Source organism: Sabethes cyaneus, chromosome 2 (assembly GCF_943734655.1).
Source record: "Sabethes cyaneus chromosome 2, idSabCyanKW18_F2, whole genome shotgun sequence".
Classification (NCBI taxonomy): Eukaryota; Metazoa; Arthropoda; class Insecta; order Diptera; family Culicidae; genus Sabethes; species Sabethes cyaneus.
In genome coordinates this window covers 133,122,545-133,149,889 of record NC_071354.1, presented here as the reverse complement: position 1 = coordinate 133,149,889, position 27,345 = coordinate 133,122,545, and the positions used below count along the sequence as shown (strand labels likewise).

The following is a 27,345-nucleotide window of genomic DNA, read 5'->3' as shown; positions in this document are numbered from 1 at the left end:
TGTATCAAAAAAACTAATGATCGTTAACTGCAATGTGATATGGCAAGTTAAAGGGGTGAGAACTGAGGAAACGTGGTCGCTATTAATTCAGTCATTTCTTGACTGATTCACATTGCTTTTGTGTAAATTTTTGAATTTTTCCTTGAAAAACATAAAGGACTGTTTTGTGCGCTAGAATCTCTTTTAACGTTAATTCATTTTACGTGATTTCTTTTCAGGTTCACTTTTTTACATCCGCAATTTGAATTAGCGTCCTCTCTTCTTCCGTCCGAAATGTCATTTGATGGCCTCTGTTTTTTTTTGCGTCCACAATTTCAATTACCGTCCTCTTTTTCACAACAGATTTTTTACGTCCCCCAATAGTCTCCGAGTCCGCGATATTTCTTTCTCATCAAAATATGTAAGTTAGAAATGGTTGTCGTCTTATGAACTAACCAATTCAATATCCTCAATACATTGGAATATGATCTACTTACATTAATTTCTCAGTACTTTTTTCACGTATCATGTCCGAAAACTCCGAACGCGCGATCTAACTAGCATCTTATGCAGGGTGCACTTAGTATGGGGACTGGATCGCCGTCCGACGCTATTCCTGAACGTATCCCAGTGACACAAGACAGCCATCTCGAACTCATAGCTGCTGAAAGTATAGAGCCATAGAGCCGGGGGGGGGGGGCTCTTGCCGTATCAAACAATCCACTGTACTATACTGTCCTCTTGGGCTACTCGTCGCTAATCTCGGACAAGCGTCTCAATACCCGCAAGTCAGCTTCAATCTTGTCGAGTCATCTAGCACGTTGGGCCCCTTTATTCCTGGTGGCAGTGGGGTTCTTGATGAAAACGGATTTCACTGCACAGTCGTCTGGCATCCTTGCGGCGTGTCCATCTATCCGCTCCGATGAAGAATGGCATCAGCTGATTTATTGTCCTTAACTTCATATATTGCTAGGACTGGCACTTCTTCCACGTTTGTTGCATGGAAGAGATTGCTTTCTTCCACCCCATGGTCCGCGCGTCATCCACGTGTTTGTCGAAGTGCTGCTTCCATCTTTCCACGTCACAATCGTCCGGCAAGATATTGTTTTTCTTATTACGGCACATTTTGGCCCGTAACACGAAGCCTTGGTATGATGCGTTTAGTTTCTGGTAGAACTGTCATGCTGCTCCAATTGGCAAACTGGCTCCAATTGGCTCCATCTTCTGAAAGATTTCCTTCTCTCTGTGTCTTTCCATGTTCGGACGAGTGACACTGCGTGTCCTTGCCACTCGCACAGCGTTTTTCTCATCCATCAGCCTCCTATATCGTTTTATACCAGCGGTTCCGATTATTCCGTTCCGTGTGCCCGAGCATGTAATCTGTTACGCCGTTAACAGTTGTTTTGATGGTATTCCAACAGTCTCCGAGAGAGGCTCCGCCCAACTGGTTTACGTTCTGCGGCGCAGCTGCAATCGAATACGCATAATTTTTGGTGACGTGAGACTGCTTCAGCCGCGCGAGATATCACCGAGGATATCATCGATACCAAATGTGGTTCATAACGCAAGTTTTTAGGCACAACGTAATCATCAGCAAGTAGGTAGTGAAATTCAATATTAGTGCATCGATAGCTGTCTGATTTGGTGACATTTTGGTGTACTTGTGTAGGAGGTTGTGCTAAAAGACGGTACTTAGTACGGTCATGTTCTTGGTGGGAGCAGAGTCGTTCAATCTTAGACCCAATTCGTTAGTTAGCTGATGTACGCTAAACTCGTCTAATCGCCGGTTGGCTTCCTCCTGGCCGACCTGGGCGTTGAAATCCCCTATGACGATCTAGATGTCATATTTTGGGCTGAAGACCGTGTACCTTGGTGATGTTTATGGTCAAGACCCATCTCGCCCATCACTATGAGAACTGTATTTGTATAGGAGGTTGTACTAAAAGACGATACGGTGTACGGTCATGTTCTTGGAGGCAGTAAAGAAGATCAATCTTAGACCCATTTCATTACTAAACCCTGAACCCAATCGTTGCTTCGAATTCCTCCTGGCCGATGTGAGCGTTGGAATCCGCTATGACGATCTAGATGTCATGATTTGGGTAATGGTTCGCAAGTAGAATTCCTCCTTCTCATCATCGAGACTTCCAAGTTAAGAACCGTGTACGTTGACGATGCTTATGGTCCAGACCCGTTTGCGCATCGCGTCCATCACTATGAGAGCTGTACCCAGCTGTATTACCGCAGCTCTGGTAGATGCTATAATCCTCCTTCAACGTTCGTAATATTGAACTCTTCCAGTACATCTTCTGAGCGTTTCGACGTCGAACCTGCGGCTCGTTAATACGGCGCAGTGCACTTGAGTACTCCTTTAAATGTTGAGAGATCGGCCATTTGTTTCTTTGTGTATTGATTATTTGTAATGGCACCACCTTCTTGTCTCGCTGGTGGATCATCATGCACAGCTCTGTTTAGATTAGACATCCCCAGAATGCGTAATAAGCAATCTATTTGTTACATTGCATTCTTTATTTACTTCCGATCGTACTCTCGCTAGAGAACAACAATTGATAAGCAGGCATCTGAAAGAGTTAGGAGAACCTACATCAGAAAATGCTTAATTTTTACATGCTATTTACATGAGTGATTTGGTTCGTGGCTAGCTACATGAGTGATTTGGTTCTAAACTAGACCTGAGAATCTTTATACATCCTTCAAATAAAAATCCACTAGATTGCTTCGAGCGTCATCAAAATGTCTAGTCATACCAGTGTGATATCATTAATACTCGCATATTACACAATTATGCGGCATTAACCGTAAATTTAGCATGTCTGGTACTTCTATGTTTGACCAAATGCAATGATCAATCATTTCACTTATCAGTTAGTACGAACAGTTTCTACGGTATCCGAGAAATGTCACAGTTGTGCACAACCACGGGTGGAAAACGAGGAATTTGTAACACAGCAAACTACACGACGTACGTTCGATCTGTTTTCGATGTCAGTTGTTGTCGTACTTGTATAAACAATAGAGATATGGAGAAATTGCTCACTCTCAATGGCATCGGGCAACGGGGAGGCAAAGAAACCGGGTACCTACTTACAGTACATGCTCGAGTGGAACAAGCAGCAGTAGGCTTCTCGATTTCCAACTCGTTTACTGTAAAAAAATTGAGCAAACGCGAGGTACTATGTTATCAGTAAATTGTCTTTAAATTAGATAGCTGTCGGAATAGTCGAAACATGTCGGAATGATAGATCGGAACAGCGGTTTACCGAGTGTTTGATGTGATGCGCACTGATTTCATTGCTATTGCACGGTCCGATGATGGTTTGGTAAATATTTGATTATCATCGATAAAAAGCCGTGCAGCGCTCATGTAAATATACACCAAATGCATGTTCCCCATCAGGCAATTCGCTGACGCGGTGGTTCACTGCTCTATTGGCATTAGGTACCTAGGTATAGCGTGCAAACCCTATGAGCAGACATAACGATGGCTACAGACGCAGCACGAAAAAAAACCGGTGCTCAATCGCCAATTGCAAAGCCATTTAGAATAAGCAAAATGTCAACGACAATTTATAAAACGATAAAATCTCTTATCAAACATAACTGCAAAATATCAGTAGTGTAATATACACAGAAACCAATATCGTCCGTCAAATATTCAAGCCATTTATTGCATCCAATTCAGATCTAATCATGGTTGTTAGTTTTTAACATAAGGGAGAAACGTTTCATCATGAGATTGATATTTTAATTTACATCCTGCAAAATTGCATTTACAGTGACTCTATTAGGCAATAAACTTTTAGCAATCTAACAATGAGTCTTTTAACAAATGATTTATTATCTTCTCTGGTGGTTTATAAATTAAATATTACCATAACCCTGAAAGGTCTCCGCCGGGTTGTTTGTGAGTGTCACAAATTGATAAGGCGATAACGACATCAGGAAAAAAACATTCCGATACATTGCTTATTTCGGATCGGGATTGTGCCTTTGGCTATACTACATATGTTTTCACAGTAGCTGCAGTGATTGGTGTTTGGCTTTACTTGGAAGTGAGCTTTATGATGCAGTGGGAATTAATATTTACTATACAAGACGGTTGCGGTGATTGATTCTTGCGGGGAGGTATTGAGTGTGTGGAAAATGTTGGGTTAAGCTGGCAATAAATACATCAACACGCTCATTGAATCAAAAAAATGTCCGATAATAAAATTGTATAAATCTCGACTGAGTGCAGCGAATTTTATCGGCAATATGAGTCGTATCTTGATAGTGATTGAATGAATAAATTGAAAATGTGTTCTGAGAGTTGCCAATTGGCCCAAAAATGACTAGCACAAATGAATATTTCTTTTACCTGATTCCACTAAATAGTTAGAGTTAAATGTCTATTTTTCAATAACTCCCGCGTCGACGTCGTTTACTTATTAGTCATTCTTTTAATCTCCATTGCAGAGTACTACACCGTCAGCACCATCCGCGCCATCTTCACCACCTGCAGCACCAGTCGCAATGGCCGTCACGACGACAGTGCCTCCAGGAGCCCGCAGTACGTCGCCCTGCTCAGCTACCTCCGGTCCGCCAACGTCGGGCAGCGGACGATGTTGCGACACCGGTCGACCAATTTTCACCGATCCTATTTCGGGTCAAACTGTGTGTTCGTGTCAATACGATCTGATTAATTACCAGCGGCTCGCGAGCGCCGGTATCGCAGGTCCCGGTGGTGTTCCTCTGTCCATGTACAGTGCGCCGTACAGTCCCGAAACGATGGCTGCGTACTTCCCGGCGATAGGAGCCGATCAAGCTCCGTTCTACGCAAATCCAGCCGTAAGTATCGATTATAAACCGTTGTTCATTTTGCTGCCCAATTAAGCCGTATCACTAAATATGCAACCACATTGAATTCGAATGTGTATGGACAGACTCCAGCGACATCTCTCTTACTTTTGTTTGCATAACGTTTCCACCGCTATCATAGCGTCATAGTCACAGTTTGCACAGAACGCTGTACGCGATCCAGGACGACGACACCGTTTACATTAGCACGCAAAACACATGAGATAGAGCCATTCTGTGGATTCATTTTTTACAATTTAGTAACTCGGATAGCTGCGCAAAAATTCCCCACCGGAACCCAAACTTCGCTCCTTCCAACATAATGCCATTTCTAGTTTTTGTGTCACATATGCATTATCAAATATGTAACATACCGCATGGGATGTTAACATTGTGGAAACACAGTAAATGAATCAAACCGGATGCTAGCTCGTTTATGCCCAGTGGTCGATGTCAGACTACTCTCCCATATCCTCGGGGCAAAAAGGGACAAAGAAAAAACATTGTGTCTACATCGGTTCAACATACTTCTATCCGGTTGACCACATCTCGCTCGGTCTAGAGATTAAGCGCACATCGCTGGGCTCAGCGACACCGTCGAAATTGTCGAGAGAAAAAAAAGAAAGCACCGGAAAACTTTCAGGCGGAATTCCCGAGCACATGTCGGTTGCTACCAAAATGGCTCCCCGAATGGTTCTGAAACTACTCCGATAACATGTAAAACTCATATTCGCCGCGTGGATGACCGCGCGCGGGTGTGAAGAAATTGAGAAAAATCACTAAAAAGAATTATTTGCGCGAGTTGGAATGCATTGAAGCATGTCCCTGTGTATGTTATACACTAGTTGATAACTTTTCTAGTGCCCAGTGCCCACTAGTTTTATAGAACAGCTATGCTTTTATTTTCTGTCCGGTAGCCGGGAGTTACAGGAAGGCCTGTATATCTCCCGTCATCAATTTAGCAGATCATCGGCAATGGCATCGACTGGAGTAATCGACCAGATATAAATGTTTTAGTTCCTCGAAGATACTTACAGAGGAAAAGAAAGTTTTCTATGGCTCTCTTATCTGGCTCAATTTAGGACTTTATTAATTTATTTATTTATTTTGTTTCTGTCCATCTGACCTTATGGGTCTCCATGGAGTAACTGAATGGGGAAAAGCCTGATTGAGGCCATCCTCATATGGGCGTAAAACCCCCCTCATTTTTTAACAAAGAATACAATTAAATTTACCATAGCGCATTACAAATAAACATTAACATTGTCAAATAAATAAATAACATTAAACTACATACAAAATATTATCGTCACTTATAGAATTCTACCATTTAAAATTTTTTGATGAAACTTCTGCGTTGGTTCCTCAAATTTAAAATAGGTACTTCACCAGAGAAAACGTACGAATACAAGCTGCAATCGGTTCGTTAAATCCAAACGTAGTACCTACGGTGCAATTCCGTTTATAGTAATCCAACAGAACGGAGAGGACTTGCTCGTAAACCGTTTTTTTTGGTCATTTTGACGGATTGAATAAAAGAAAGGCTGAGTCGGTAAGACACTATTATGGACCACACAGATTTAGAGGGACAGCAAATATAGCAAATATCTGTTTAATCCTTTATTTTGAAACAAAGGGGTATTGCAGTAGCTTGTAACGTAATTAAGCCAACAATTCAACTAATAAATTCAGAATGTCCATGAACAAACATCAGCTTAGATGTTTGACTTTTAGCTTTAAAAGCTCCAATACAACAGGGTGCTTCTCATAGCCACTTGTATCGCCAGGTCAGGTTTGATTTTGATTGTTTTCTTGCCGGAACCACCCACGGCACTGGTGAAGCGGCAGCAGCGAAATGCTGTGCACAGCAGACGAATAAAAATATTAAAATAAAATTTTATGAATTTGTGTTCTCCACCGTGTTCTCCACTATTTTCCAGTCGTCTCGTTACCAGATCCAGTCTAAACGAAAATCGTGCCACATATATAATATCCTATCATCATGCGGTGATTGAATCAATAAAGTAAATTATCATCTATTAGCATAAATAATGTCTTAATTTAGAAAATACGATGTTTATTTGTTTATTAGATATGCTGAGTAAGGTTCTCGCTTCCCCTGCTGCTCTCCATTGGAGTCCTGCTGAGTTTCCAAATTTATGAATCTGTTCGAAAGTTCGTGTGTACACTCAATCCGCTCGATTGTTTATTGTTGTTGTCGAATTGACAATTTCAGCTTAACGGAAATCGTTTCGTTTATCTTTCTGGTTTTGGACTGGCTCAATCGGATTTTAAAGGCCATTCACATGACTTCTGGCTGGTTCTTCCACGACCAGCTGAGCACCCTTTAATTCTTCATAATGTTCCAAGTAGTGTGCATTCCATTCGCACTTCCTTCGTCGTGTGTTGTGTCATAAAAAAAATCGCAGCACAGTCACCGGTCACCGACGGCTGCTCAGCAGATAAAATGATTCGATTCGATTGTTATTGTTCGATATTTACTTCGATTCTTTGCTTCGTTCAGTTTCAGTTCGGCGGGAAAGCAAAATTTAGACAATGCCGTCCATTCACATCAAATGTTCATAAAATGCGTGATTACCGAAAATGTTGACATTTTGCTTCGTGTTCATTGGGCTACATACCAACGAATCAATGGTTTAAGTTGTTAATGAGTTGCCCGAATTCTGAAACTTCGACTGATGTTTGTTTCTCGAGACAAATCGAAACAATTTATCAAAACTCAATTTATCGGCATTTCTTCGAATTTACATAACATATTAAGTATATGCTGATCTAATAACTATTGCCTTGATTGGTAGTAAACCTTTATTAACAAATTAAACATTAAATCTTATACTATGCTGTAGTGTAGGTTAGGTTTAGTAGTTAGTACTAAGTGCCGTCTTATTAAGGAAAACCACTTAAATTTTCATCGTTTCTTGGATGAATTTTAGCAAACAATCCAAAAGTTCTTGTTCTGATTTGACTCAAACAGACGTACATTCCAATCCGATTTCACTAAAAAGCAATTCGATTTTTTTCTTCGTCGCACGAAAAAAGGAATTAAATTTGGTTGCTAGGAATAATTTAATGAAAAAAAAGCATTTTGATAGGTCTCAGCTCACTTTTATTAATCGCACATGATAGCTAACTAAAATATTAGGGAAGAACTGATTTTACGTAGTATGTCATAAAAAACGTGGATATTTTTAATAATATCTATTGGATCGAACAAGAATAGGCAATTTCGACGAAACCGCACCAGAGTCTAATTTTGAAAAATGATAATAACGAAAACGGTAAAATATGTCGAACTTGTTATCTTCAATAGTTGACAAAACTTATTGCTCTCAAAAGCGACCAAAGCAAGGTTTCGCGTTTCAAAGCTAACGGTCGTGCTGTTTGTTTTTATTTCCATCGAACGTTTCCTTTTGAATTTCGAATTATTGCATTGGTCTGTGCGATCCATGAAAACACATTTGGCACCTGTTCGTTCGTTCCACCAATTTGTCAAAGCAAACAATTGGGTTTCTTCGAAAACTTTTAACCTCCACCGATTATCTCTACTCCTTGTGAGTCGCGTATGTAAATCACCTTTAAAAGCTTTTAAGGGAGTGCACCTGCGCTTGGGCGATCCGCTGCCAAGGACAACTCGACAGCAGTTGAGCAGATTAAATATTTTCCTACTCTTTCTCTACATATATACAAACATCTCCCTCTCTTTCAGTCTCGTTACCCATCCTCAATCAGAGATAGATATCTTCCGAGACCACAACCGTTTTTCATAGCCAGGATACTCACTTCAGTCTTCCATTATAGAGCATAGAATGGGGAAACGGAATTCCCGAGTTCGCTAATACCCATTTTACTTCCTCATATCCATTTCATTTAGCCAAATTACCTCTTTAAGCGTCACTGGTCGTTTCCAACCGGGCTATAACTGGATAACACAGGAATTATGCATGCATCTTCTCCCCGCGTCGAGCAAACGTGACTCGCGTGCTTTCGCTCTCGTCTGAGGGAGATGGCGCGAGTTAAGAAATATGTTGGAAATAAAAATAAAAATTACTTTTATGTACGTATAATTTATTTCTACTACCTTCCTGACGGCAGTTCACAAGAAAGGATCCACTGCTCCGCGTCTACTGCAACAGAGCAGTGCGGCAGAGTTAATTTCGACTGCCGAAGCTTGGCTAGAGGAACAGAACATCGGGATGTAGACGCACCCGTGAAATGCACACATGCATAATTTATCATTTTTTACTAAAATTTCTCCAATTCTGTTCCCAATGGATGACGCTTGACTTACTAGTGTTTCAGATAAAAGCCCACAACAACTCAGTTTTACAACCTGTTTATGATCAGTACCAACCTTTAACAGCTGTATTTATTATGCATTCCGGTGTAGAAGGGTGATAACGTTAATAGTTGCTTCTCAGAAGTGAACTGTGGACGCCAGTAGTGCCGTCCATTTCATCCTACTCTAGAAATGCGTCGCGGTAGGCCCTGACTCGGTCTGACACTTGTTTTCACAACACTCCCGGCGACGCAACTGAAGCGCCCAATCAACAAATCAATCTAAATCATTTGCTAATTTGCAAAACAATCATGTGTGAGGTCCTCCATCCTACCGAGCGCTGGACCACATTTCCCAACCGTGAGGAGATTAGAAGTGGCTGCTCGTGCGTCTCACCACGATCATCACCGTCGACATCAGCCGGTCCACAGCGAGCAGAACCCTGATAATACATGCGATTGTGGCTGTTTGTTTACTGGGTAGCTCGGCGCGCAAATACGTTAACATCATAAAGTCTGTCGAACATGGCTTAAATCGTTGTGAACATAAACTATGCGAGAATTCAGCTTGCAGCAGCAGACCGTGCACAACTGCTAAGAATTCAAGCAGGTCACAATGCAATGCTCTTTTCAGCCACACAGACACAATGTATACCTAACTTAATACATTTTATACGAAAAAGTCACGTAGAGGTTTTGCAGCTTGCTTTTAAGTCGTTTCTGTGTTACACTCAGTTTATGAATGAAGCTTCGTTTCCACTGCTTGATGATTACGCAAAAATTGTGACTACTCCTGCTCGGATATGAAATAACATTTCATAGAGCGACCGGGCACAGTTGAATGAAATACAATAGGATACTAGGTAGAGTTTTGGGAGTTATTGCTTTTGCAGGGGGTCACAAAAAAGACACGTATTGAAACGTAAATTCGTTTCCTTAGTAAAACAACTGGCTACTAGCTATAGGTGGGACAGTTTTGTGTAAGACACGAAGAGATGTTTCATTAATTTTGTTTAATTTTTTTTTTGTTATTAATCGTATCTGGTTTAATAATTATGATTCGAATATACATGCTTAAAACAGCAACTTACATTCTAGATGAGATGAAACCAGCGAATTACAATTAGAATCTGGTTAAACAAAAAGGCGTGTAAATTAATCAAATTTTGTATTCAAAAAATCAAATTATTTTTAATTTTAAAGTTAAAAAACAATTATTCAGCTAAGCTTCTGGTGACTAAATCCGAACGACCGGACTTTTCGTTCAACTCCTGTCATCAAATTCTCGTGTACTTGCGACTTCGCCACAAAATGCCAGTTTGCCTTAAACAGCTTCTAGCTCCTCATAGTTTTTTTGCGAATTCTTCAGGTTCCACTTGCAGGCCCTTTAGCACCACCTGCACGTTCTTGGTGGCATACCATCGCCTTTATTCCGTAATAACAGGATGCCAAATCCGCCCGGGTAGAAATGCATAACGAATATTAATGTAAAAACATAACGGTTACTATGAATTTTACTGTTTACAACACATTATGCTGTAACTTCACTGTACCGTTCTTAGAAAATCTTTCATATTAATGTAAAAACTTTACGATTACAATGAATTTTACTGTTTATAACACTTTATGCTGTAACTTCACTGTACCGTTCTTGGAAATTTTTTCATATAATTCGGCAACAATGCAAATTGTTTTGAAGCAGGAAATAATCTCTAAGGTCCAATCCTTGGCAGGTTGAGTTATTTGTAGACACAAATTGTGTCTCTTCCTCCGTCTACTGTAGAAACCACCGATTGAGAAGTTTAATCTGATTCGTTTTACTGACGGGACGACGGCACTATGCAGGCGCTTATGACTTACTTGTTCGTCTGTCAACATATTAGCCGCGATTCTTAACGCGGGTGTTCGGGGAAAGGCTCCGTTCCTATGGAATAGACCAACCTCGTTGTTTCTACGTCTTGACATCGAATGAGTGTCAGGCATATTATTAAGTTTTTATAACGGTAGATTTTACAATTGACAGACGGAACGATAGAAGACAGTAATGAAACAAAGAATCGATAGGATCTAACAGATTGAGATAAGGCGTGAATGGGAAAGAGCGGATTTGTTTATGTAGGTGTACTGACCTCTAATACTTTCCTAATATGAGCGATGAATGCGGCTCGAAAATCAATAGTTCGAAGTCTATCAAACTCATTGTCATCATATCTTTTCAAAAACATGAAATACGGTAATTAATCAGCCGGTTTTATTTTGTCCTAAAAATCCGAAAGCCTACAATTTTTTTTGCAGAACTCACCTTAAATTTCATTGTAACTTCGTTGTAAAACTTATAGTGAATGTATCACAAATTTTACTGTTTTTGGTTTTTATTTGTATGGGAAAAAGCCGAAAAATTTAGTGTTACATCACTTAATCACCCCCTTATTCGCTGTAAAATTGGCGGTTTCCATTAAAATTTACTGTGAAAACAGCGGTATTCATGGTAACTTCAGTGTAACTTTTACAAAGTTTTTCACTGTTTCAATGTGATTTTTCGAAGTTTTTCAATGTTTGTAACAGTGAAATTTAATGTTTTTTTCGCTATACTTTTTTATTCGGGCGCACTATGGGGCAGAACCCGAAAAAGCTCGGACAAAACCTCAAAATTTTTATTTGAGATATTCTATCAAACTTAATATTCTACGTATACTAGACACATAATCTATAAGAAATATACATAAATTGTTTTAATAAGTAGTTTTTCAATAGGCATTAAAGAAGGTGAAACACAGTGTAAAGAAATTTTGGAAAATGAAAAAATAAATACCATAAGGTCGCCATTCACCGCTCAGCTCCATTTACCGCTCATTTCAAACAAAAAATGCTTATATCTTTTTAAAAAGGTTCATTATTGCAAAAATTATTGACAAACAATAATTTTGTATATTTAATGATACGAATTAAACATAAATTTCCACTATATTCATAAAAGCTCATTTCCAAAATAAATAATCTTTATAGTGAGGGACGAAGAACGACATTTTGATCGCGTCTTTATTAAGACCGAGTGCAAATGACTAAGTTAATTATCAGCTCAAGCGAACTTGTTGCTTTGGTTATTTAGAAACTATTCTACTAAATAGCGTGAAATAAGTCAACAGTATTTATATTAAGGGGGCATAGTACTTTTTCAATTCAAAAAAATCGAAATTTTTTTTATTGATTATTTCGAAAGATTAACATTTTGACCATATGTGTTTCAAGTCATTTCGATGAATTCCAAAAATTGACAAAGTTACAGCTATTTGTACCGCGCATGTCTGGAGCGATTACACAGCGAATAAAAACTTCAACGTCGTTTTTCTTGAAACCAGGTTTTGAAAGTCGGTACCATAAATATCTCAAGAACGGCTCAAGCAATTCTCATGATTCTTTTTTTGTTTCAAAGCTAACAAAATTATCTAGTGTTTGACCCATCCTTTTTTCGGTATTACAATTTTTGTATTTTTTAGAAATGTTTAAAGTCAATTTTTTCGACTAAAAACCTTACTTTTATATTTGAATGTCCGCCATTTTGTTATGAGTTCGAATTTTAAAAAAAGGATGGGTCAAACACGAGATAATTTAATATACTTTCATGCCGTTTTGGAATTTTTCAATTCGGATAAGCCCCTTAGCGCCAATCCATGGTACCGCAAATCATGTTTTTTTCGAATGATCATGTTCAAGGAGCCAAAGGGGAGAGGGGAAGTGGTTCACATTTGCAAACAAAACTGTAAATATTAGTATAAAGTGCAATGTTTAATATGCAAAAAACCCGAATCGATTCGCTTTTCGCGTTATCGAGAAAAAAATATTTGAAATAAGGCAAAAAATATGGTGTTAAAAGTACTATGCCCCCTTAAGGTTCTATTCTGCTATAAATGCCGCACCCAAAACAAGGGTCAAAACGCGGGTTTTATTTATTTGGTAACAGTAAAAAATATGAGCGGTAAATGGCACCCATATGGGCGGTGAATGGATCATCATATTTCAAGTGAGCGGTAAAAGGGGTTATGAGATTGCATTACTTTTATAAAAAAAAGTAACTATTATTAAATATTTAGAAACCCGGTAAATTTTTCTTGTAAACACAATTGTTTTCTCTATCTTATGACGTAAATTGGGTTTCGATGTACCTGAATTTAGATTGGCTATGGACAAACTAACTTAGAATCGTTTTTAAATTAGCGGTGGATGGCGACCATACGGTATCATTTAATCTTTTAGTATCTGGCTACCATGCTGCTTAAAATTCTATACTTTTAAAGGACAATTCACATTAAAGGGATTATAAACTAATAGTTTAGGTGATATTAAGACAGATTTTTTACTAGTAGGCTTTGTTCTGACGAAGTGTTTTAGAACAAAATAGTTGTTATTTTTGTCAATTTTCAATAGCGTGTAGAAAAAGATTTCCACAGATTTCCGCTTTGATACTACCATAAAATCAACATTCAGGGTGTTAACTAGTAACAAGCAAAAAATTAGCTGCTACTAGTAGCGATGTTCGGAGATATTCAAGTTTTTCGAATGCATGTTTTCCGGCATTTTAGGCTACAAATTAGTACATGCGCGCGCCAGTGCGAAGTTCATTCCTGCTGTACGTTAAATAGTCATACTTGTATATGTAAGACATAGCATTATTATCGTTATGAGATACATCGGAGTCGATAAGGGGAATTCAGGACATTGTAAATGCGGCTACTTAACAGCTTTTTCCCAGTTAGCTCTGTTTCAAGTCAAGTTGGCAGTAGAATATGTTCGATTGGACTTTCAGCTCGATTCAACTAGCCTCCATTTTGTTTATTCAGAGTCGAACATGTTGATACGTGTTTGCAGGATAAACAGATTGCTATACTCTGTCAGTTACTCGTTATTTTTTGTGCCTTCTGCCAGGATTTGGCTGAGGCCGATGACAGCCTATCTCGCCACTCATATCCTTTTGCTGCGTATGGCCAAACTAATGAATTAAAAAAATTACATGAATGCACTAAAGCAGATAGTAGGGTAAGTTAACCTATATAGTAAACCCTCTACCTGTAATGGACACTCGGATAAAATTTCGGTATTTATTAGCTTATACTTCTTATTTCATGAAACAGACCGTACTAAACATAACACACATTTCAGTTGATAAAATTTTAGCTGCATTTCATTATTAATGTTTTAAAATTGACGTTTTCAACAAGTGGGTCCATTATATACAATGCAAAAAATGTCGCCATTACCGGACTCTCTCCAAGCAAAATACACTAAAATTCCTATAATGGACCCGGTCGTTATTCTATTGTAAACCGCAAGGGTCCATAAAAGGAAAATGGACATTCCAATCTGTTTTAAAAAATCTGTAAAATATAGATTTGCATCAGAAATTGATATATTTAGGCTTATTCGAAAGTTACTAATATTGCAAGTGCCATTGGTTGGGTGTTTAGCGCAACGAGTTCAAAATAATGTATAGAAAGGTCCACAAATGGTTGATTTACCCTATACCAGAATAATAATACTAAATTACTCTTGATATACAGATTGTGATAATTTGTATAGGAGGTCGCAGACTACCAATTTCGACTACTTAAAAAATGTGTTTGAGTATTTAAAATATTTATAACTTGATTCCCGTAAGTCCTACAATTTTGGTATGTTCAGTAACTTTATGTAACTTTACAGGACAAACAACTTTTCTAAACACACAATATTTCTAAAGTCATTATTTAAAAAGTTAGATCTCAACGCCATCTATAGGAATAAAAATACAACTACTTAAAATTTACAGAAAGATGCGCAATTTTATTACAAACAATGTTACTGAAGACAATAAAGCTTTACGAAGCATATGAAAGAAGTTATGAGGTTTTGTCCGAGCGCCGGATCAATCTGCCCCACTGTGGGGCGGCCAAAACGGTACGGAATAATCGTTTTGTTCAGACAACGCAGTAGACGTTTCTCGTTCACGTAAATTTTTTACTTAACCTTCCTAATGCATTAGAAAAAAGTTACATATTATGCATTAGGGTCGAAAACGACCCAGGTTTTGAAATTGCTCTCATTCATCCATTTTCTATCCGAATTTCGATTTCTTTACCTCGTTTGAAAGGTATGGCCAAAACCTGGCACCCAAGGTATGTTAGGGAATATTTGTTGACTAATGGCCACTTCTGCGTCGGTTCCGGAACACCCACTATCAGGTCCCGGGGAACATTTTATACTTTGAGATAATTCGTTTTGCGGCACATGAAATCACGTTGGTTTGATAAAATAAGACTAATGGAAGTACAATGGGGACATTTTGGACTCAAATGGCCACTTCACCATCGGTTCCGGAACATCCGGTATCCGGTTTTTGGGGACATTTTTGTTTTTTTTAGAATAACGCATCTTGCGACACATCAAATCACATCGGCTTGATAAAACAAGACTAATGGAAGTACCAGGGGAACGTCTTGGATCCAAATGGCCACTTCACCATCGGTGCCGGAACATCCGGTACCTGGTTCGGAGGACATTTTTTCGATTTTGGGATAATTCATCATGCGGTATATCAAATCACGTCGCCATGAAAAACTGAGATCGTCGAAAGTATAATAAAGACATTTTGAAGGAAAATGGCCATATCAATATAGATTCCGGAACATCCGGTACCCGGTTTTAGAGGCATTTGCGAATTTTAGCATAACTCATCTTGCGGCATATCAAATCACATCGGCTTGATAAAATAAGACTGATGCAAATACAATGGGGACATTTCGAGGCCAAATGACCACTTCACGATCTGTTCCGGAACATCTGGTACCTGGTTCGGGACATTTTTTGGATTTTAGCGTAATTCATATGCGGCACATCAAATCACATTGCATCACAATGAGACTGTTGAAAATATAATACAGACATTTGGAAGGCAAATGACTACATCAGCGTCGGTTCCAGAACTCCCGGTACCTGGTTCTGGGAACATTTTTTTAGATCTTGGAACGAACACAATATTGTATCTGCACTGTATCTTTCAAGGAGCATATGAATTACGCTAAAATCCAAAAAATGTCCCGAACCAGGTACCGGATGTTCCGGAACAGATCGTGAAGTGGTCATTTGGCCTCGAAATGTCCCCATTGTATTTGCATCAGTCTTATTTTATCAAGCCGATGTGATTTGATATGCCGCAAGATGAGTTATGCTAAAATTCGCAAATGCCTCTAAAACCGGGTACCGGATGTTCCGGAATCTATATTGATATGGCCATTTTCCTTCAAAATGTCTTTATTATACTTTCGACGATCTCAGTTTTTCATGGCGACGTGATTTGATATACCGCATGATGAATTATCCCAAAATCGAAAAAATGTCCTCCGAACCAGGTACCGGATGTTCCGGCACCGATGGTGAAGTGGCCATTTGGATCCAAGACGTTCCCCTGGTACTTCCATTAGTCTTGTTTTATCAAGCCGATGTGATTTGATGTGTCGCAAGATGCGTTATTCTAAAAAAAACAAAAATGTCCCCAAAAACCGGATACCGGATGTTCCGGAACCGATGGTGAAGTGGCCGTTTGAGTCCAAAATGTCCCCATTGTACTTCCATTAGTCTTATTTTATCAAACCAACGTGATTTCATGTGCCGCAAAACGAATTATCTCAAAGTATAAAATGTTCCCCGGGACCTGATAGTGGGTGTTCCGGAACCGACGCAGAAGTGGCCATTAGTCAACAAATATTCCCTAACATACCTTGGGTGCCAGGTTTTGGCCATACCTTTCAAACGAGGTAAAGAAATCGAAATTCGGATAGAAAATGGATGAATGAGAGCAATTTCAAAACCTGGGTCGTTTTCGACCCTAATGCATAATATGTAACTTTTTTTACTGTGCCTCTTCTAGATGTCGCTGAAAGCTGAAACTCCCCCAAAATGTTAGTTTTCCAAAGTTAGGAAAAGTCAGAAAATTTCAAGTCTCTAGCTCGTTCCGTTATTGAGTATGAAGCTTTGTAAGTATGCCGATGGGTCGAAAACGACCCCAATGCACTAGGAAGGTTAAAGGGACATAAACGATTTAAAATTTTGAAAAAAATATTACTTTTCTATTTCAGATTTTGAATCTGCAGTCTTTTCCGCTTATTTAGACACTAATTTAGTAAAAATCCGACCACGGAAAGTGGCCGAAAAACGATCTTACATATAAGCATTCCAGTGGGGCGTGGAACAACAAAGCTCAAAAGTTATAAAACAAAATAAGTTTTTTCAATGCCTACATTGTATAGGTTTAGAGGAAAAGGTACATAAAGTTTGAAAATCGTGTTTTTGCAGGAGCGGCGTTTTATTCCGTCGCGGTTGTTTCACGCCGCACTGGAATGCTTATGTGTATGATCATTTTTCGGCCACTTCCTGTGGTCGGATTATTACAAAATCAGTATCCAAATAAGCGGTAAAGACTGCAGATACAAAATCTGAAATAAAAAATATATGATTTTTTCAATATTTTTATTTTTGGATATTTTTAGAACCATAAAGTTCTGGTTGCAATAAAAATGTCATATTTCGAACTACAGGCGGAGATAGTTTGCCAAATGAGATACTTCTCAGTGAATTTTGACAGTTTCGTATACTTCAAAATGTCCGCCATCTTTCCATTTCCAGTTGCCGTACTAAACTCTTACCCAAGAATCTGTTGAATTTTTTAACGTCGGCATGCAGAGCCTCCGAAATCGTGTTTTGCCGCCATGTTTTAACTGAAGTTTTTGGAGCGTCTTAGTAAAATACGAAACCTGATGTAAAATAAAAAAGAAAACTTTCCAATTAACTTCTACTATGAATATTACAGGCAGGCTTCATCAGTGTCTGTTTTTGAACTATTCGAAAACAGACACTGATGACGCCTGCAAGTCGTAGGCGAAATACGTATCTGTTGCGAATACATATACATAGCAGAATTTAATTGGAAAGTTTTCATTTTTTTTAGTTTTAGATCATGTTTTGGTTTATTTATCGTTAATCGATCCGCCGTCGTCAGCAGCCTAGAACCCAGGTGGTTCGTGCTGTTTCAAGCAGTCGTCTCCATTCAACTCGATCTTGGGCCACTCTACGGTGGTCCAAACAGCGAAATACGTGATCGTGTGATATTGCGCCAAAATGTGAAGTTTTTCACATATAGTGTCTTTAACAACATTTCTTGATATAACAAGACTCTTCTTGTGAGAGAAATCTTTGGGTGATTAATTTCCTTACAAGTGAGATACGAAATTTATTTTCTCGTACATTCGAGATACAGGTTTGGTACTTTCGGCAAACTTGTAGTAAATATCAATGTAAACAACTTTGTCAAAGCCACCATACTTGTATCTCTTCAGGGAATTTATCTATGAAGCGTTATTCGTGAACAAACCCTTTAAAACTTAGATGTACGATGGGAATCTCTCAGGACAGTTCCTGTAGCTCGTGATTCATACGCCTCCGTTACTCTCTGCTTTCAGTGTGAACTTCTTCAAATATCGTCCGCAGTACCTTCCACTCAAACACATCAAGGGCGCGTATGTCCTCCGTGCGCAGTGTCACGGCTTCAACTCCATAAAGAGCAACTGGTCTGATAAGTGTCTTTACATTGTCAGTTTCGTACGGCAGAGTATACTTCTTGATCGTAGCGTTTTGCAAAGGGCAAAGTATGTCCGATTTTCCTCTTGAATGCGCCGCTGGATCTCCTTACTAGTGTTGTTGTTCACGGTCACCAGCGATCCCAAATACACGGCGGCGAAGTTGCATATACTATATATCCACGAAGAAGTGCTACATATCTATCCGTTCAGCGCGAGTCACCGTTCACCCGAAGGCAAAAACACCGGCTTAGACATTCCCTTCTCGTCAGCCACATAAAGGCCTTACTTGGAAGCTAAGTGTGGGAAATATATTTCATGTTAACGCTTACCTTCTTGGTGGGGGATGTAAAGTATCCGATCCACGACCACGACGTCGCGCTTCGCCGGAAAGATGTTTTTCACCAGCACCTTCAACAGCTCCTGATGCTCAGAGCCGGCCTCGTCTAACACAGCGCATAGTAATGTCTATTTTGGACGGGTAATTCTTCACCTTTGTCCGAGCTCCCGGTCCAAAGCGCTAAACGATGAGGCCACCTCCCAAGGTTTTATTACACTCTTATGATGGCATTTAAGACCAGAATTGGTCATTAAAACCACCGTAAGAGTATAATAAAACTCACATGTTGCTTGGGCTTGCTCTTGGTCTTCATCTTCAGCTTATGCTGCACTTTTAAGTCGCACAGTACCTTTGGGCTGCCGAAACCAGGCTTCCGTTCGAAGCAAGGGATATGATGTTGTAAATGCCGGATCGGGTATATCCGACAGACTCGGAGTGTCTCACTATGTTCAACTTCTGGTGCAAATCAACTGATAATAATATTAAAAACCTGATTTAATCCACCTAGTGGTGAAAGGAACCTTTGTTATACCGTCTTACTTGCAATTTGAGATAGAAATCGACACATTTGGTTTACATGAAATTTTTGGAAATTGAATAAGTTTACAAAATTCGAAACAAATAGAAGCACTTATAAATTTTGATAGTTTCTTTTCTCATGAAATTGCTGAGAAAGTTGTTACTAATGAGGGTAAGTGCAAGTAAAAGTAAGTTGTAAGATGAAATATTATTCTTTAACATATACATTGCGTAGTAAAGGTCTAGCTAAAAGGTTTTTGAACTATGCATAATTTCCTGTAACGCCATTCTATTTGATTCACAACAATAAAGTTCTCTTGAATAAATTTCATCAATTTTTATTAACTTTCGGTTACTCACGTTGCTGTATTTTGTACACCATATGTAGGTTTTTGAATGCCATATTGTTATATAGTTACAAATCGTATATTACGTATATACTAACGTATATTCTTCAATAAACTTGTTATGAGCAAAATGTCAGAATTATTCTATGCATTATTACTTTAAATTGTTGGGAAAATAGATTAGTATAAACCGACATCACAGAAACGAAGCAAGTAGCATGTGAGGTGTACCGCAATTGGCCCCAACTGGAATTTTCTTTCGTTTCTTCATATGGAAAAATGGTGTCTGTGTGCAGCAAAACTACCAGCAAATGTAAAATGTTTAAAATGTATCTGTCTGTTGGTAGTCGAGTAATTCGGGGTCAAAATCAGGGTATTTTTTATAATCAAAGTTCTACAGTTCGTAAACAAGGAAACATAGAGGTATACTATGTTCAGCAAAGTTGTGTATTTTTATTATTTATACAACTTTGTAATACACGAAAAAGTCATACAACAATTACTAAAAGAGCTAAAATAGAAAAACTGATTTTTCAAATTCATATACAATAAATAAGATCTCTTCGTTGAAAAGATAGAAGGTTACTGTCTTCAGCAAAATTTCTTGTAATAATATGCTCTAAAACTTTGCAGAACACATCAATGTGTTATATTGAAACTGAAGGAAAATAATTTTTTTTATTTCACTTTTAGGGGGATTAATCAAAATTCAAATTCTACCAGACGATAGAGCTTTCAATTTCAAGAAACTCTTCCAAAGGTTCGATAAACTTAAAACCAAGTTTTCCTAGTCAAAACTCTAGTGCGCACGTTTTCTTTGGTTTTGGGCTATTGTGCGCGCGAGTAACTGTGTTATAAAAGTTGGCGCGAGTGTTCGAGGGTTAATATCTTTTGACCGGTAAAACCAATTCTTATGAAATTTTGCATATATATATATATTCGTAGTGTGAAAACCTCTCGTTTGATATTAAAATAATTGAAATTAAGTTATTTTTCTTGGTTAAAATCATTATAAATTATTGTTAATTTTGGTGTGGTGTATTGAATTACTCATAACTTTCAAATTAAACATCAAATCAAAAAACCATTCAATAGTTATCTATCCGGCTATATTACCTGCCAAATGAAACTAATAGCACGTAAATCGGTTTGGCCATCTCTGAGAAACAGGCGATCATTTAAACCTTGTCAAAACTGGTTTTTTAAGCATAACTTTTAAACCACTTGTTTGTTTTCAATAAAAATTGGCGTGAAGTTTAGCAATAGTAAGAGCTTTTATTTGGTACTAAGATCGATGAAATCGGTTATGTGGTTCCGGAGAAAATCGTGTCACGTAATTTTCACATTTTTGCTTATAACTTTTAAACTAAAAGTCAGACCACGAAACCATTTGATAGTGATATACTAGGTAAAAATACCTTTCAAATAAAAGTTATAGCAGACGAATCGGTTCAGCCATCTCCGAGAAATAGGCGATTGAAAATTGAAGCGCACACACATACACACATACACACACACACACACACACACACACACACACACACACACACACACACACACACACACACACACACACACACACACACACACACACACACACACACACACACACACACACACACACACACACACACACACACACACACACACACACACACACACACACACACACACACACACACACACACACACACACACACACACACACACACACACACACACACACACACACACACACACACACACACACACACACACACACACACACACACACACACACACACACACACACACACACACACACACACACACACACACACACACACACACACACACACACACACACACACACACACACACACACACACACACACACACACACACACACACACACACACACACACACACACACACACACACACACACACACACACAGACATTGCTCATTCGTCGAACCTGATCGATTGGTATATGTGACACGGCCCTCCGGACCTCAGATCGACTTCGTGTTTTTCGACCAATTCCTAAACCTTTGTTATATTGTATAACAAAGGTAAAAACATTTTGGCTGAATCAGAATGGTTATATGGCTATAATTCAGAATTGATCAACGATCTGAATATTATATAAGGAACGTACAAATACTGGTAAATCCAACTAAGCAAAGACACAGCTGCTTCGAAAAGAGCCACGACGACAAAACACAACCGATCGCGACGGAAAGTGAAACACGTTGGTTATAAAAACAAAAAATTGATGAACTAGGCAGAAATCGACCGATTTATCTTCAAGCCAATCTCTGCTTCGCATTTTAGTCTGGTGTACAGCAAAGCAGATAAATTGACTGGATTAATTAAAAATCGTGCCCCGAATTTCGATAGCCGCTCGTATTGTAACACCTTCAACCGCAATGTTGTATAGCAGGCAAGAAAGACCATCTCCTTGTCGAAGTCCCCTGCGAGATTCGAATGGATCCGGCAATCCACCTGAGATTTCCACACAGCACTGGATCCCATCCGTCGTAGCCATGACAAGTCTAGTAAGTTTACCGGAAAACCGTTTTCGTCCAAAATTTTCCATAGCTTTTGTTGGTTTACACTATCATATGCGGCTTTGAAATCGCTGAACGGGTGATGCTTTGGGACTCGGAATTCGCTTCTTCTGGAGAATACTTCTGGAGCATCTGCCGCAGGGTGAAAATTTGGTCCGTTGTAAACCGACCCTCCATGAAGATGATTTGGGATAGTACTTTGAAGGTGGCATGCAGGATAGTGATCGCTCGATAGTTCTCACAATCCAGCTTATCGCCTTTTTTGTAGATAGGGCAGATAACTCCGTCTTTCCACTCCACCGGTAGTCGTTCCGTATCTCAAATCTTGACAATCAGTTGATGCAGATAGCCGGCCAACTTGTCCGGGCCCATTTTAATGAGTTCCGCTTCAATGCCATCCTTTCCCGCTGGATGGCTTCTATAACTTCCTTTATCGATGGGGATCATCTTCGTTGCTTGCTACATTGGTGTGGTCACTTCCTCTGCTGGTGACCTACTAATTTTATATAGGGTTTGGCAAGATCACAGCTTAATGAAAACTATTTTGTATAAAATATGTATGTCACTTAACTTTAAAATACGATAATACGATGATTACGAAAAAAAACAACAGCAAAACTCATGCACACCAAATCCTCAAATGTATCAGACATAAATGCACTTTTAATTACTTTAAATCTGGAGCGTCGGAGACGCCGCACCAAGCGTCAACAGTGCTCCCATTCGAACCAAAAGTGACATTGTTCATTGCAGCTGTAAAAAGAAAGAGGATTTCATCTAAAAATTAAAATCAAGGTCATCAATCCAACCCACGTAGACAAGCTTTTTTCTTACTTTCGTAAATATGTAGTTCATTAGCTCTTTACATGCGTTGCATTATCAATAACATAAAAACTACGAAATTATATTCAATGTGAAAGCCGCGTGATCTCAAGCACACTTAAAAATAAACACTGTACAGCAACTGCAACAGATTTTATCGTTGCGACTATGCAGAGAGAACAGAATAAAATTTGAATCAATTTCCACAAAGAAGTACGATCTTTACAAGTTTTGAAATAATTGCTGAGAAATTTTTCATTCTCGTGGTCTACGGCGGCGTCGATCGGGTAGCTCCCGTCATGTGTCCGTTATTGTTCACTGAGCGCTAACATAAGTGAAAATGTAAATCAAGAGCCCTCCTCGACTGAAAAAAAATAACTAGACTTGCAATTGAAACAGCAGACAATTAAAACAAAAAAAGACATTGCATGCATAAGATAAGATCGGAGCTCTCTGACTAGTAAACACCAACAAGTGGGTGGGATGTTTAGTGCGTATAAAGGATAGGCCAAGAAAGTATCAAATTGCTTTTGTAAAAAACACTTATTAATAAAAAGTAATCTAAGAATAGCTAATGTAGACGCGGTTAAGATCCTAAGAGTGACTCTTAGCTAAAATACAATTGTCGGGTTCAGTTAGAAATGTTTTGACATGTGCCTGCTGATAATCAGTCAGATCGGTATGTGATTAAAATTAAGGGCGCTTATTGATTCAATGAAGAAAGCTCTTAATTTTTGTTATCTTTCGAAACCACACCTCATTTTCAAATTTACGTTGAGAATATTTGTTCATGATCAGTAATATCATTGTTTCCTTTAATAATGTTTCTCTCACAAAAGGCGGCGAACAAAAATAGCAACTGATTATCAGCTCACTTAGTCCGCTTGAAGCACCAGTTCAAACGAACGCACTGCAGCACTGCTTGTAAATAATTTGTTTAAATAAAATTAATTACGTGTCAGAAGCATTGTAAATGCTTCCTTCTCGTACCCCGTGGTTGATTCTGTTCTAGAAACTCTAACTGCTCGTAGCTGTGTACTAACATCATCAATCGCGTTTTATGACTCCACTCAGTGACCCCTGAAGCATTGTTATCAAGAAAAGACGCGCAGACAAACGGGAGCACAAGTGAAATATAGACCGGTAACATTGTTTACTTTCTACGGCCGAGCTTGTTGTTGATCGCCATTGACAGCAATTAGTAACACGTGAAGGGTATCAGGGTATCAGTAACGTGGCTCAAGCAGCACGTTGTCCAGCGTGTATCTAACCAGCGAAAATCGATTACCAGAGATACTTAATTTATATACGCTGCAGTATTGAAAATTTGGAGTATGTTTAGTTCAAATTTGCGTGATTTTCAATTTTAAAATCATCGAAAAGAAGTGAACAGTAATACTTTCTGATCCCGCTTATAAAATAATATTGTCCAATTTTGGGAATATGCTTTTCTTTTCTTAAACTAGCTTAAAAGCTAATTACGAATATTTGATTTACAAATTATTGCAGTGATTAAGTATTTTTAATAAGAAATATTGCATCGAGATAGTATTGAGCATCACTGAGTGTACAAGCAAATATGACAAGCATGTTATCACCGTCTTGTTCGTAACCTTCGAACTATGAATTAGCTTCGCTTTGATAAGCAAAACATAAATTACAGTAAATTTATGAAACGTGTGTGAATTTCTGTGCTGCGCGTTTCAACTTGTGGCACACTACCTTCCACCATGATTCAGTGATTGCTAACAATTTTTGTACCACATTTCTACTTTCAGGCTGCAGGAATCGACCTAAAGGAAAACCTCGCCGCTGGCGGTGCACCATGGCCTTATCCCTCCGTCTATCATCCTTACGATGCCGCCTTTGGTTACCCCTTCAACTCGTAAGTTTTTAATTAAATTTATCAATATTTTACGCCGATGTTAGTCTGCTATTCTCCCTTACACTAGTAAAGGGATACTTTGCCAGAAGGAAATGATGACGATGATATGGAAATTCGTTGTACCGCCTCGAGGAACAACCTTCCGTCCGAGGCAACAACAGAAAAAAACAGCGAAATATTTTTTTCGAAGAACACATGTTTCTTCCTCGCTGGTTCATGTACCATGATTAATTAATTTCCTCTCGTTGTCGTCTCATTAGTGCGCACGAAACAAATTAAAAGGATTCTCGTTATAAAATTACGACAAATTCATAAATATGTTTTACTTGCCAGCAACGAGATGGTTTTCGCTGAATGCTACGCAAATACCTGCCCGCCAGCGTATCGAGCTATTCATGGTTTTAATAAATTACCGACTGAATCCGATAAAACAAACGAGTCAAAATGATATGTTTATTAGACCGTACCTCAAAGCGGAAAACACGTCCCACTAAAGCGAACCAAATGATATGCGACAGAAAGAAAATGTTTGACTTTCGGAAGCCTCTCTGATCTTTGCCGAGTTGTTTTCTCTGCCGTCAAACAAGCTGATGACAAATTTATGACTACTTCGAAGAGTTTCTGTGATGTCATTTGGGAAATGCTTTTTAAAGGCAGCGGCATAGTCGATTTGAAAAGTAGGAAACCGTCGTCGTCTGTAGGTCACACGGATCCAACCGTTTAAGCTCATTCGGACCACCTATCTCCAATAACCTTTGATCAAGTCACACTGCCTACCATGCCATTACCTTCCATTCCGACTTCGCTTTCCATCGATCTTCGTACCAATTTAGTAGGCAACTATTGACAAATGCAAAATGATTGATATCCAATTGGTTAGCGTAAGAAAAAAGTAGATATTGAGGAGTATTGTAAAAACTTAATCATTTCATTTGTAGTGGCAATAATGCCCTCTTCACGTACATCACACGCACTACTATACTCTACAGTAGTGTACAGAACCTAACAACACCGACGACAGCGGCGATGACGACAAACCGTCGAGACACGATCACACCTAAGTCGGAACATTATAGAGCGCTATCTAGCGCGATACACACAAGGTGATGAGTGACTTACCGATTCGCCACATAGCGACGCACTTGGGCTTCGGTACCTACTATTTTATATGATGTACTTTGATAGGTATAGTTGTATGCTAATTTGCTTTCGGTTGTACATCGTCGCATAGAAAACAAGCACATATCAGGCATGTCACGATTAGTGGCGCGTATGAATATATTCTAATGGCAGGAAATGTTAGTTTTTTTTTCTTCCTCGCGCATCGTTTTGTTTTGCCCCTTGTACACGATCGATTTGACAACGGCGATGCATGTGTCTTTTGCGCTTCGCCGGTGCCCCCGGACGGTCGGGTAGTGGCATCGATTGTAGCCGCACATCAAAAGTGTCTTAATTATAAAGTTAATGTTTGTTCGAAACGAACACTTATTTATTCGGTTTTGAGGAACACACAAAGTCGCTGGTGACGATGAATTATTGATGTGATTAATATTCCGTTTAGTATTCATTTCACCGCCATTTCCAACTAATGCCACAATGTCTGTGACTGACCGGTGATTTTTTAACCAGGAATAATATGTGATTCTTTGAAAATTTTTGCAAAAATCTACATCGATAGTAATTAGTTATTCTTTTCCGAGGACAATCAGTGCGTTATCTGTTAATTAGCAAAATATCGGTCCTTGAGCAATCATTAGTACCGGTTAGTGAGACTCTAACAATAATGATGAATTTTACTGAGCCCATATTCATTTGCACGTCCTCGACAACAATCGATTGTCGTCAATTCAACGGATACATTGTCTTAGCTGTCTTGTTACCTTATATTGCAAATACGTGTCACGACTCCATCGAAATTTATATTCAACGCCGATTTTTGTTCAATCCAATTCTTGAGAAAATTGCTTCTTGAAACAAAAGTTGATTTGTGTCGATTAACTTAAACTCATTTAACCTATGTTTGTGCCATAAATTGCATTACTGCTCTTATAATGTACATATGATGACTAGTAATCGGTTAGCTTTTCAAGTAAAAAATAATCCCCTGATAGCATCTCTTAGGGCGAGCCTTTTTGATCTGTTTG

General features: G+C 38.8%; 1 protein-coding gene across 1 annotated transcript in view; it reads left to right on the top strand.

Moving 5' to 3' along the window:
- The window catches only part of LOC128736020 (homeobox protein araucan), a 110,533-nt gene that overhangs the window by 63,987 nt on the left and 19,201 nt on the right, over window positions 1-27,345 (top strand). Inside the window, exons 2-3 of the mRNA XM_053830504.1 lie at window positions 4,456-4,827; window positions 25,095-25,201. Of these exons, the coding sequence (XP_053686479.1) occupies window positions 4,456-4,827; window positions 25,095-25,201 (479 nt within the window). The remainder of the gene's footprint in view (window positions 1-4,455; window positions 4,828-25,094; window positions 25,202-27,345) is intronic.